Source organism: Martes martes, assembly GCF_963455335.1.
Source record: "Martes martes genome assembly, chromosome: 1".
Taxonomy (NCBI): domain Eukaryota; kingdom Metazoa; phylum Chordata; class Mammalia; order Carnivora; family Mustelidae; genus Martes; species Martes martes.
This window is the reverse complement of record NC_137888.1, coordinates 59,148,743-59,160,910: the sequence shown is the minus strand read 5'-3', so window position 1 is coordinate 59,160,910 and position 12,168 is coordinate 59,148,743. Positions and strand designations below refer to the sequence as shown.

Sequence of the window (12,168 nt, the reverse complement as noted above, 5' to 3'; positions counted from 1 at the left end):
TCCAGACTGACCAGGAACCGTTGCTCAGTGGTACTGGGTCAGTCTCTGTGATGGGAGTTGGTTACACTGGCCCTAAAAGAGAGGCAGAAACACATTAACTATGGCAAGGGCATTTCTGATCTAAGGTCTCAGAGACCTGCAGGGGGCACTTGTTTACCCATGTCTCACCTACACATTTCAATGATGGAATCCCAGAGACTCTTAAGCATTAAACCTATACCCTGGGGCAAATGAAGTCAGCTGAGCCCATGAAATGTGGAAGAAAGCCCTGTTCTTCCCAGATATAAGCTGCTAGTCTACCCCTCTGGTACGATTTCTCTGGGCATAACCATCCCAGCCCAGATGGAGTTCCGTTTTGATGATGCTCTGGTCTGGCCCTAGGAGGTCCCTGTCTTAGAATTTTATCTCCCAGAGACAGAGTCTAGGATCTGCATGCAAATAGACAATTCATGCCATGGGATCTAAGAAGCATTAGCCAATTTTCTGAAACAGCCTGTGCCCCAACTGAGCCTCTGCTGATTTCCGAGAGCCAGGCACGAAAGAGGACTATGGGGTGGGCAGCGTGCACTGAGGCCCCTGGAGCAAAGGCTCTGTGGGAGCAGAGTTAGGATGATGATGTGAGACTCGGCTGCTTAATGACTGATATCATCCCATCCCTTAATTAAGAGGCAAGACCCAACAAATCAAGGTATTTGGGATGATTAGACAATGCCTCTTGGTGTGATGAGAAGTGGCTGGAATTTGTGAATGGTTTTAAAATGCCAAGACCAAAAGGGCTTCTTTCTCTGAAATGGGGATTTGTCCTCTTCGTAGCCTTTGAGGACACAGCTTGCCCTGTAGAGCTGGCCTCACCTGGTTCACACCAACAGGCTCACTCCTTGTCCCTCCCCTAGAAGAGCTGTTGGATGGCTCTTAACACCACCTTTGAGGACTGTTCTCTAGGCCAATGCGGGGTTGTGGACACCTAGCTCTTGTCATCCCCAGCCTGTGCAATTTCCCACCCTGCCCCTCGCACCAACCTCGGTGAAAAAGAGGGTCCCAGGCTGCTTCCAGCCCGGGACCCTGGGGTACATTCCTCACGCCTGACTGGCCTGTGGCAGTTGGCTGCTCCTGGAGACGGCGGCAGTCTTGGTGGGGCTGGAGCAGCTGGTGAGTTGAGTCATCAGGCAGTGTATATAAGAAAGAGCCCTCGTCTGGGCTAGACTGGGGACCCCTGCGGGCATGAGACCAGATGGAGAAGTGAGGTGGAGGCAGAGTGTGCCTGTATGCCCACCGCCCTGGCTGCTTCCGTGTCTGAGGGCATCAGAGCTGGTCAGGGCTCAGACGGGGCAGGGACATCTCCCCTTCGAACATTGAGAGTTGTCATACCGCCACTTCTATGGGTAATTCTAGTCTATTTCCATTTTATTCCATGTAAATGCTGAGTGCATGAAAGGATATGCAGTCAGGTATCTAGGGGCCCGTGGACAGAGCCAGTTGTATGCGGCTGCTGTGGCCAGCGAAATGAGGGAAGGACTTCTGACAGGCCAACCCATGCCCCAAAGCAGGAAGGGCATTATAACTGCAAACACAATACCTCCTCAGGAGACGAGTCTGGTGGAGCAGGCTGTCAGACGTGCCCCCCTCCATAACTCCCCTTAGTGACTGAGACTGGGTCTGAGGAGCTAACGAGAAAGCAAGTTCTGGAGCAGAAGCTGCGGATGGGAGAGGCCCGGTTACCTGGGAATTTGGTGACTGGGGGGGTCATATCCAGTGCCAAGAATGGTCGGCTTTAGCAGGCTGCTGGTGTCATCTTGCTGCTCAAAGGAAAGAGTAACAAAAAGGTCACATCAGAGTCCATGTAACTTTCCTGTTTGGTGTTCAACAGAATGAGCTGTTCCTGACTAAAGAGGGCCAGGCCCAGTAGCCCAGGATTAGAGGCGAGAAGGGAAAAAGCCCCAGGAGGCAGCCCGACTCCCCCATGCCGGCCCCCACCCAAGTGCTCACATTCCCAGGGTGACATTACCTGCTGAGGCACCCCTGGGCAGTGCTGTTGAGGTTTCACACCTGGGTAGCCCGTGGCAGCTGCAGGGCAGCCCCTGTTCACATGGATCCCACTGGCACAGGCCCGTCTACTGGGGCCACCGAGACAGGGCTGCCCATTGGCTTGGTGGCCTGGGAGTCCTCCCAGTGGTACCATGGTGTACTGGCAGGAGGAGGACAGAAAGGCACTTCGAGGAAAACCCAGGTCTGTGGTATGTTCTGCAAGGACAGAAGGACAGAGGTATGCTTAGGCCAAGGAGGCCCAGGGAAGCTTCAATACCATAGAAATCTCAGAAAACTTCTGACTACATAGGTACGCAGGGAGCTGACACTGCCCCAGGGATGAGACTGTTCTTGCTCAGAATATTCTTGCAGTCACCCACTTCTAACATCTGGACTCTTCTACAGTGGGGAGAAGGGTGAGGAGATACAGCGGCACAGGTCTGGGGGAAAGAAGTTGTGAGCCAGCAGAAGAAGCAATGTTTAAATGAGACAAGTTGCCCAGATGTGTTGCCATTTGAAGCAGAAATAGATGGTAACAGGCTAAGAGGGCGAGCTCAAGGCATCTGCAAACCCAGAGAATCAGTTGGTGGGGGGGTTTCATGTTCAACATGAACTTGTGGTCAGAGCAGCAGCTTCAGACATGAAAAAGAGTTGAAACCAGATAAGTACTGAGTTCCAGAGATGCAGAGAGGACAAGCCACTTTCCACTGCATACTTTCTATCTGCCAAGGTCGTGTACTGGGAGGAAAGGGCCCAGGCTTGGCATATTTTTATCTCTCTGAGCCCTGTAGGGCACCAGGAGCTCACGCTCTTCTGAATGTGAAGGGAGCCTCCTCCCCTCCCAAGGCTCCTTCCCCGAGGTGCTGGGGTGGGGGACTGGGGTGGGGGGTTACTCACTCACTTTGCTTAGACCAGGCCCTCCACAAACAGAAGGGGATGAAGGTGACAATGATGAGGACGATGGAGCCCAGGACGACCCCAACAATCAGGTAGGGTAGGTCACTGGAGCGCGCCACCATGGCCCCGGTACCCATGGGCCGCTCTGCAGTTTCAGGGGGCGGCAGCTGAGGTGGGGCCAGAGTTGGAGGTGGGAGCCGACCGGGCTGACCAGAAGACTTCCGAGCTGTAATTGTGGACAAAACTCACTTCACCATCATTTGACATTTCCCTCACAACAAAGAACAGCACCAACAATAAACCCGATTCCATGGGAGTAGGAAACGGGGCCAAACTCACAAGGCCGCGCCTCAAAACTCTGTATTAGATGAGTGTGGTGTCCAAGCTCAGCATGAAACTGGCCTCTGATGGGAGATTTGGTATTGCTGAAGGGCATGTGGCCTTCTATTTCAATATACAACCTGAGCTATTTGTGGGCCAAGCACTGGTGTCAGACTGGGTCTTCTGGGCAGAAGAGGTGTAGGGTTTTTCTCCGAGAATAGCCAGTGAGCTTCGGGAAGAAAATCTTGGGAATGGCAGAATTTACCCATGGATTTGCTATTCCCAGGCAGATAAGGGATGCAAAATCCTGGGTCTGAGCCTGGCCGCAGAGCAGGGAGATGGAGGCAGGGGGACTCTCCAGGACAGACAGTAACTGGGAAACACCAAGTCTCTGACAAGATGGCAACTTGTCCTCTGGCTCATGTGGTAGCAGGCTGGGTCTGACCCGTGAACTCCCCCTCACAGTGTCTTCCTCTCGACTCTGACAGCACACCTGGTGATTTCTACTACCTCTCTGAGGGCTGCTGCTTGTGTTTTTCTATTTTCTCCTCAGAAATGGAAGCCCTCCTTGTCCCTCTCAGGCCACACTCTCTATACTCTGTCCTGTGTCCTGATGGTTGCCAAGTCCCTGTGCCCGGGGCCCTCCCCCACCAGGGGATCTGCTTCTCTCTCAGGGGCTCAGAAGAACCAGCCCCAGGAAGTCTCCGAGTGGCTTCCCCTTGTCCCTTCTTTCTCCTGGGCTCTGCTTCTCTTCTGGCTTCCCCATTTCAATAAACGGCAACGTCCTCCACGCACACTGTGCTAGACACCTGATGGTTCACTTTGAACTCCCCTTAGTCTCCCCTGGCCCCAAGGTGCTAGCGGTCCCTGGTCCTACCCACACGACCTCAGGACAGACTCCAACTCATCCCTCTCTTTGCCTGTACTTCACAGCCACCGCACTCTCCCGCAGCTCACTCCTGCAGGAACGCCCGTTAGCCCTCTTGACCTCACAGCCACAGGGTCCTCGATGATCCAATGCCCACGGATCACCTGGGCCCTTCCCTGAGCACTCCCTCTCTCGTCCTCCTTCTAGATGCCATACCCTCCCATCACCTGGCAGTATGCAGGCTGGCCCTGCCCCTCAGATTAGTCCCGCTCTGTCCAGCCTGAGGATTCAAGCCTTCCGGCCCAGTGTGAAGCCTCTGCTCTTTGCCCCGGGGACTCCCTGTGTCACTTGCTGCAGGACTTCTGGCTGTGCAGTATCTGCCCTCCCCCTTCACTGCCCCGGCTGGAAGCCAGCAGGGAGTGCACACAGGAGGCACTGGGCATTTGTTGAATAGGGGAAGGAAAGCAGTGCAAAGCCAGAGAGACAACAGACAATGTTGCCAATGTTGGGAAAATGGATTCTTTTCTTGTCTCCATTCCTACTCCTTTGTGATCCTCTTCTGATTCTGCTCTTTGCAATATCCCTGCGTTATACATTTTCTGTATTTGCAAAACTGAGATGGTGGTATCTCTCTACTTGACCAATGTGCAAATATTAACAAGTTATTATGTGGAGATGTTTAACATGTTTCAGTGCAGAGAAAGAATCCAGGCTTGTAGGTAGATGAACTTGGCCCACGGTGAGCTCCACCCCTAACTGGCTAAGTGAACTTGCTCAGTTTCTTTCCTACCTAATGGCGTTGTAGTCAAATTTAGTAAACCAACAAGGTAAGTACCAAATGTTATAGAACTATAGTGTTTATAGAAAGTTCTGACCTTGAGGGTGGGTATTGAGATCCTCTTGTATGAGTTAATTCCCCAGTTCCTTGAAGCCATCAGGATGGCAACCCTATTCATACTTGAGGCCCAGGCAAATGAACAGAAGGGTTAAAAGTGATAAAATTTGGTTGTACGTAGAAAATAAGGAGTCTTCATGAGGAAGAGCTACCAGCCTCTGCCACATGCAACAGAGACTTGGTCCTAGCTGGCTAGAAATAGCAAGAGGGGAGCAGAGAGCCTAAAGAGAATCACCTTTGGTTTCACAGATCATCACGTTGCTGAACTCACTCTCCCCACCCTCATTGAAGCACTGCATCTTAATGTCGTAGGAGGTCTCTGGCTGCAGGTGGCTGATGGAGTGCCAGTATCGATCCCCTGGAAAAGACAGCCAGAAAGTCACACGTAGTGCTGTGCATCTGGTCTGCCTGGAACCAGTCATAGTCAGACTCGGACAGGGGTGTGTGTCTGGGCTGGTGCTGTAAGGGCAGCAGGGCTCCCTGAGGCGGAGGAGCTCCGGAGGAAAGGAAGCATGTGGGCTGATGATCTTGATCCCAGGTATGGCACGGGCCCATGATATGTGCACAGATGCTCTGTGTCCCACCAGCCCAGGTTTCATACGTGCAGCAGCACAGAGGCCCCCCTGCCACCAGAGAAAACCATGTCACCCAAAGTGCTTCTTACCTTCCACCATATCCTTCTTGTAGTCACTATCATTGTCACTGTCTGTGGGTCGATAATAGATATAAAAGCCATGGATTGGGGTGTTGTTGTTACTTGCTGGAATATACTACAGGGAATAGAGAAAAAACAAGTTGACCAGAGAGCAGAGACCTCATCTGAATAGAAATTTTACTCCAGCCTAGAGTTTAAAAATTCACTGAGGGAGCCTGGAAAATACTTCTGCTGATATCTCCAAGGCTTTCTAGGGGAAGGCTGTAAGATCACGCATTATTTAGCCTAAAGGTCCCCCAGCTCTTGGAGACCAGAAACAGCCACTTCTCCAAAGACATAAGTCCCCTCTGAACCTGCCTGAGTACTATAAGGATGAGGCTCTCAGGCTAAATTCCCAGGTGTGGGGGACTTGGGGGGTGGCCACCTAGCGGGGAGGATTTTAGAAGAAGGACAGAAGATTCCTTCCTGCTCCTGCTGCAGCAGCCAGCTCCTGTCATCATGAAACTCAACCCCATCTCCCCGCTGCACTCTGTGTGAGGCTACTTACCATCCACTTGAGCATGATAGTGGTCTCGTTGACAGCATCAGTGAAGGTGATGTAAGGGCCTGCCACAGGTCTTTCGTACACACGGCCACTATAGCTTGACACCACATATGGCCGGGACGGGGCGCTGGGCTCACTCTCCCCCAGCATGTTCAGAGCCCTTACCCGGAACTTGTAGGAGGTGCCTGGTAAGAGACACTCACTTGAACCTGGGAGCTAGAGAACACTTGTGACCCACTCCCACCCAGCACACCCAGAGCCTAGAGGGATCTTTCGGGTAGCTCTTCCCCAAATGCAAGTGCCCAAAGGACACAAGAACTCCCATCTTCTTCAGAAAGGAGCCACAGAGGGGCTACCGATGGACTCCTTGCAGAGAGGAGGAGGATAAGGAAGGGTTTGTAGGATGGAGGGGACACTACCAAGGGCATCCACATAAGCAAGATGGCAGGCGGCAGACCAGCCGAAAGCAGAGCCTCCAAAGTTCCGACTGTCCTCCGAGGGGTCAGGGACAGCTGGGAGACCAGGTGGGATAGTGGCCAGGCCCCTACCTTTCTCTAGGCCAGTGATCTCCACCGAGAGCCGGGAAGGAGGGATGGCACTGGTGGCCAGAATCCAGTCCCCCACTTTCTTTAGCTTCTTGTACTCCACACGGAAGGACTGGATTGGGAAGCCACCATTCCCACGGGGAATCCATGTCACATACACTGATGTCTCAGAGGCCATGGAGATAGTGGGCCTGTCAGGAGCTTCTGGGGCTGGAGAAGACAAGACGTGAGGGAAGAAGGAAGCAGAAGGGATACGGTAAGTTGGTTGCATTGCAACTGAACTTGGCCTGTCCCTGACTGGGGCCTATTCTTCCCCCATTCCTCTCTCTCTGGTGGTTGTATCAGGTCTTCTAGAACCACCTGGGTCACCTTCTCCCAGAAGAAGCCCTTAAGCTAGGGCCCCTAGAACCATGCTTCTGCAGTGTCAGCCTGTGGAGGGCCCAGAGTCTGTGGCTGTCTCCTCTGTGCTGTCTGGACCCACAAGGTTAGCATTTCCCCCACCCCCATGTCAGACTACCACGTTTTACTTAAAAAACTCCAATCTATGTTTTCTTAATGGGGCTGGCTGGGGAGATGCCAGGAAAATACCGTAAGGCTTTCCAGACCCATAGAACAAGACCCCATTCCACCTGCAGCAATGAGCCTTCTAAGGCGGCAGACCTGGTTCCAGTTCTGAATCCCGCTCACTCCCGCCCCTCTGAGCTGCTGGGGGCTTACGAGAGAGGCGGCCATGGTCTGGCTGGCTGCTGCTCTGGGGGCTGGCTCCAGGGTCATCTCTCTGGATCTGCTGCTCCTTGCTGGCCATGATTTCAGGTTTGGGCCGCCGTCCTGGATGGAAATGGATTGAAACCAGCAGGTGGGGGAGCATATATTAGGTCCCCTTTCCAGAGAGTTCTTTCAGCCTGAGACTCTGCCGGGGGGCGGCGGGGGGAGGCAGGGTGTCTAACCATCCTGGTACTACATTTGGCCCCTGTGTGTGTGTGTGTGTGTGTATGTGTGTGTGTATGCATGTGTACATGTGTGTTCTGGCTGGGGAGGGGGGGGGCAGTGGTCAGAGAGACCAGCTGGCAGGTCTTCTGATGAGACACAGGACCTCAGCCTGGGCTCATAAACCATAGGGAGGCAACAGCTGAAAGGAAGGTAAAGTTCAAGGTGAAGAGCTGGGTCGAGGCGAGCAGGACTTCCATCCTGGGCCTTACAAGATGTGCTCAGGCTCACCAAACCCCAAGCTGGGGGCAGTGTTTGCGCCTTACCAGTTCGGAAGGTGACCATGGCTGTCTGGCCTTCGCCTGCACAGTTGTAAGCTGCCATCTCCACTTCGTACAAGCTCCCAGGGTCGAGTCTGGTGAGGGTCAGGCGGTGCTGGCTGGCCGCTATGCTGGAGACGGTCCAGTTGTCGGAGGAGTTTGTGACCTGCTGGAGACGGTAGCTGGTATCAGAACCGGCATCTCAGCCCAAAGCTTCCAGTACCTGAGATTTGCGGAAGAAGCAGAATGGAGGCCAACAGGGGAGGAGGCAAAGAAGGGCAGTGGGCCGGGTTTGGGGAGGGTAGTGCTGCCAAGAGCAGACGGGTCCTGCCGGCCCTGGGACTCACTGGGCCAGTGAAATAGGCTCCATGATCCCTCATCTAACCATCCCATCAAAGAAAATTCTGTGCAGAGGATCGAAAGGCCTCCTGCTGCTGAGAATTTCTCCAAAGACCTCCTCTCTGTATTTCTGAAAACCTACACATTTAACTTTTTTTCTCCTCGCTCTATTTAAACCAAATAAACACAGTCCCTTCAGTTTATATTCTGGGGGGATAATTAGGAGGATAAAAGCAGCAGCACCAGTAGAAAGAGTCTCAGTTGCTGAGTGCTTACCGTGTGCTCAGCATGGAAGCAAGCACTTCACAGCCCCTATGAAGAGCTTTCGTGACAAAAGCCCAAGAGACAGGTGCTAGTTTTGTTCCTGTTTCACAAATGCTAAGGCTTGGAGGGAGGAGTAATTGGCCTAGAACTACATTGCTAGTGAGCGCAAAAATCATGACTTGACTACAGAGGAAACATTCATAATCATATGTAACTCATCCTAGAAAGAAAAAGAGTCTGGGAGACAGAAAATCTTGGGTTTAAATTCTGATTGTGTCTCTAAATCCAACTGTGTAACCCTGAGCCCATTTCTTAACCTCTCTGATCCTTAAGGCTTTTATTTCTAAAAGGAGTCAAATAAAAGCTCTCGGCTTCCTCTGAAGATTAAGCGAGATGACGTACATAAAGTGGCAGGCACTGAACCTGGCACACAATAGGTTCCCAGCGAGGCCTGACCCCTTCTCCAGATTTACCCCACATCCTCCACTTGGCGGGTTGTGGCCATTTGGATCCTCCTCTTTCTGCTCCTGCCCTCACACCTTATGTTGTGCTTAAAGACTGCAGATGAATTCTGACTATTATGAATTCATCTTTAATGGCCCCAAATTCCTAGCCCTTTAAAGAAAAAAATCCAGGCTTCCTCCCTGACAGGCGATGCCGAGAGGCTGCTTCATCTCCCTACCCCACCTTCCAGGACAAAAGGCTTAACTGTCAACAGGGCAGATCTCACACAGTCTGCTGGGACCTGAAGCTGTGGTTTGCTCAAGAATTAAACAGCTGGTAGGAAAAGCCCTTATCCATAAGCAGAATATTCCGAAGTAGAACAAAACCTACTATTCAAGGGACAGGGATGGTCTGGCCTCATTTATGTCAGACTTCCAAGATTTGTTCCAAGGGGAGAAGTTTTTACAAACTGAGAACCCTCAGTGGTACTGGAAACCCAGACACAGTAGCCTGGGCTCCGCAGATGCGGCAGGAAGTAAAACTGGCTTCACAAAAAGTGAAAATGAGCTGAGTGATTCCCAGTTTCCTGCAAAAAAACAGGCTGTAAACACAACCCAAACACTGGTTTTTCACTTCAAAATCCTTTCTTGTGTGACGATCCGTAAGACCTGCAAGTCCCTTGAGAAATGCACAGCTTGCAAGACATAATATCTCTCTTGGCTGTGTCTACTGAGCAGCCCCCAGTGCCCCATAGACCGGAGCCTAACTGAAGCCAGACCCAGCGGGGTGCGGTCCTCTCACAGTCCTGTACCCCTTTCTCCCTTGGCCCTCCCAGTGCTGGCCTCACACTGCCAGTGGACTCAAAACAAAACTAAGAAACAGCACGGTCATTAGTCACTGTCACACGCACATGGGGTGAATGCAGCCTAGGCCTGGCATTTCCGGATCACCACGCGTGGCCTTTGCCAGCCTGCCTCTTGGTGAAGCTGTTTCATGGCCACCTATTGGCCTGAAAAATAGGATTCTTGTTCCCATTGCTCGTTCTTGTCTCCTGGGGATAGTGAGCATGTGGCCTGCCCTGATCTCTCTGTACAGCTCTGAGATGGAGGTGTCTAGTTACAGGGGAAACAAGGATTAGGACCAGCCCTGCCCCATAACCTGAGCAGAACAATGCAGCTTTTTGTTAAAAATACATTCACGCCTTTTGCTGGCTGGCTGTGAAGAGGCCCACAGGTGAGTGTCAGCAAGAGACTCGGCCCCCAACCCACACCTAGGAGGCAGTTTTGCCTCGGTGTCTTTCCACCAAGCCAGAGTCGGTGTGTCTTTGGACTTGTCCTGAGCCGAGGTCATAGAGGGAAAGAACAAAAAATCCATTTAAGAACAATAATTTTCTACTGTCTAAAGGTCTTAGAAAAAGAAGCACACATCTGGGATGAACTGAAATGCTCATCTAGGACATTTCTTAAAGGAAATCTTATGTCCTTCTCCCCTGTGGGGTAACAGCAGGTGAGTCCATAGCCCCATCCCATCTCACAGGACACTGTGTCCAAGAAGGTGGCCTAGCCAGCTGTCCCCACACCCTGCCAGAGCCAGGAGTCCCCTCCCTGCTTGCTCCCAAAACACCCAGCTGGACTGGCCTCTGTCTGTCAAGGAGAAACAGCTGAGGTCTGAGCAACATCATGGGCTTGAGCTCCGACGCCGGCTTGTCAAAGCCGAGCCATGAGGAATCCTGAAACTGAGGGGCTATTTTAGAGCCCTCAGAGAAAACACTTGCTCACAAATATTTGTTTTCCTGGCCCTAGAGTAAGCTTGCCATGTGGAGTTCCTGCAGGTATGCGCCCAGTGGAGCTTCCTTTGGTTAAAAAAAACAAAAACAACATCAACAACAAATGACAGAGGGAAGGGGGAGGGCAGGTGATGGTGAACAGGGAGACTGTTAACTCTCGCCCAGGAGGAGAAGCTGGTGGTGGTAACTTCTGGGAAACCAGCGCACAGAGGACCTGAAGGAGCATGCATGACTTTTCCTGGGCCTCTTAGGGTCCCACATGCCTCAGCTCACAAGTGCCTTCCTGGAGGGTGGTAGGAAAGTGCAGTGACGGAAGACAGGAAGTCAAGATCAGCAGTGGGGAGCTGGTCCAGGCCGCAGGAACTCAAGGGAGATGGCCACCAGGCAGAAGGCCCTGCCCGGTCTGAGAGGTCTGCACAATGCCAGGCACCATACCTTGCGGTGCTTCACCACGTAGTAGAGGATCGGCGCCCGGCCGCCACCCTCGTGCCGTGGCCGCCACACCAGCTCGTATGAGTCCGTCTTGGAGGTCCGGGGTGAGCTGAGGATGATGGGTGCCTCGGCAGGAGCCACCTGCCCCTTCTCCCCGGGGCACAGTGGGGAAGCTGGCTGCTCTGAGGTCGGGGGCTTTGGGAGACCTGGGCGCCCCCTTAGCATCTGGTCACGGCTTCCGGGTCTGGAGGGTAATATGGAAGGGGTGGCAGTGTCCAGCTTAGCATCCCGCCATGGCCTCAGGGTTGTACCTGGAGGACCAAGAAGGAAAGAGAAGGGAAGGAAGGGGATGTTGGTTCCCCTGGTCGTGGGCTGAACTGTTGTCCCCAGGGAGAAGACAGAACTGAGTGAGAAAACCTGCAGGGACAGGAAGAGCCCCCAGCTCAGAGCCTGAAGTGACCATCAGCCCACTCCACACACAGTCGGGTTCTGTGGGAAGAGAGAGGGCTGTGTCACTGCCCAGCCAGGAGAGATGGGCTGCCTGGTGCCCTGGGCCCCGGCTTCTTGCCATGGCCTGGGGCAGCCCCACCGGCTCCTGTGGGATGCTGCGCCCCACTCCTTATGCCTATACTGGGGTGGGGGACATGAGCCTTCCCTGTGGAGACTTGGCACCATGCAGCCTTTCCCTACGCCACCGCAGCAGCCTGGCATGCGAAGTGGGAAGCCAACTGTAACCCCCCTCTGAGAATCCAAGAGGCCAGGAGAGCAACACCTCCTTCAGGAGGCAGCTGCAGAATCTGCTAATGTGAGTTTGCCCTTTACGCGACCTCCTGAACCACAGAAGGCTGGCATCTGGTTGTGTGGATTCAGCATTGTTTGTGATCATATTTTTCTCAAATTATTTCC

At 52.9% G+C, this 12,168-nt stretch overlaps 1 protein-coding gene across 2 annotated transcripts in view; it reads right to left on the bottom strand.

Moving 5' to 3' along the window:
• The window catches only part of BOC (BOC cell adhesion associated, oncogene regulated), a 36,009-nt gene that overhangs the window by 1,874 nt on the left and 21,967 nt on the right, over positions 1-12,168 (bottom strand). Inside the window, exons 7-17 of one of the 2 annotated variants that reach the window (XM_080820873.1) lie at positions 11,266-11,573; positions 8,004-8,166; positions 7,468-7,578; positions 6,754-6,960; positions 6,209-6,390; positions 5,671-5,776; positions 5,242-5,364; positions 2,927-3,148; positions 2,006-2,241; positions 1,720-1,796; positions 1,020-1,213 (exon numbers count right to left, since the gene is read on the bottom strand). In XM_080820873.1, the coding sequence (XP_080676999.1) occupies positions 1,020-1,213; positions 1,720-1,796; positions 2,006-2,241; positions 2,927-3,148; positions 5,242-5,364; positions 5,671-5,776; positions 6,209-6,390; positions 6,754-6,960; positions 7,468-7,578; positions 8,004-8,166; positions 11,266-11,573 (1,929 nt within the window). The remainder of the gene's footprint in view (positions 1-1,019; positions 1,214-1,719; positions 1,797-2,005; positions 2,242-2,926; positions 3,149-5,241; positions 5,365-5,670; positions 5,777-6,208; positions 6,391-6,753; positions 6,961-7,467; positions 7,579-8,003; positions 8,167-11,265; positions 11,574-12,168) is intronic. The other variant, XM_080820874.1, reaches the window with a different exon arrangement.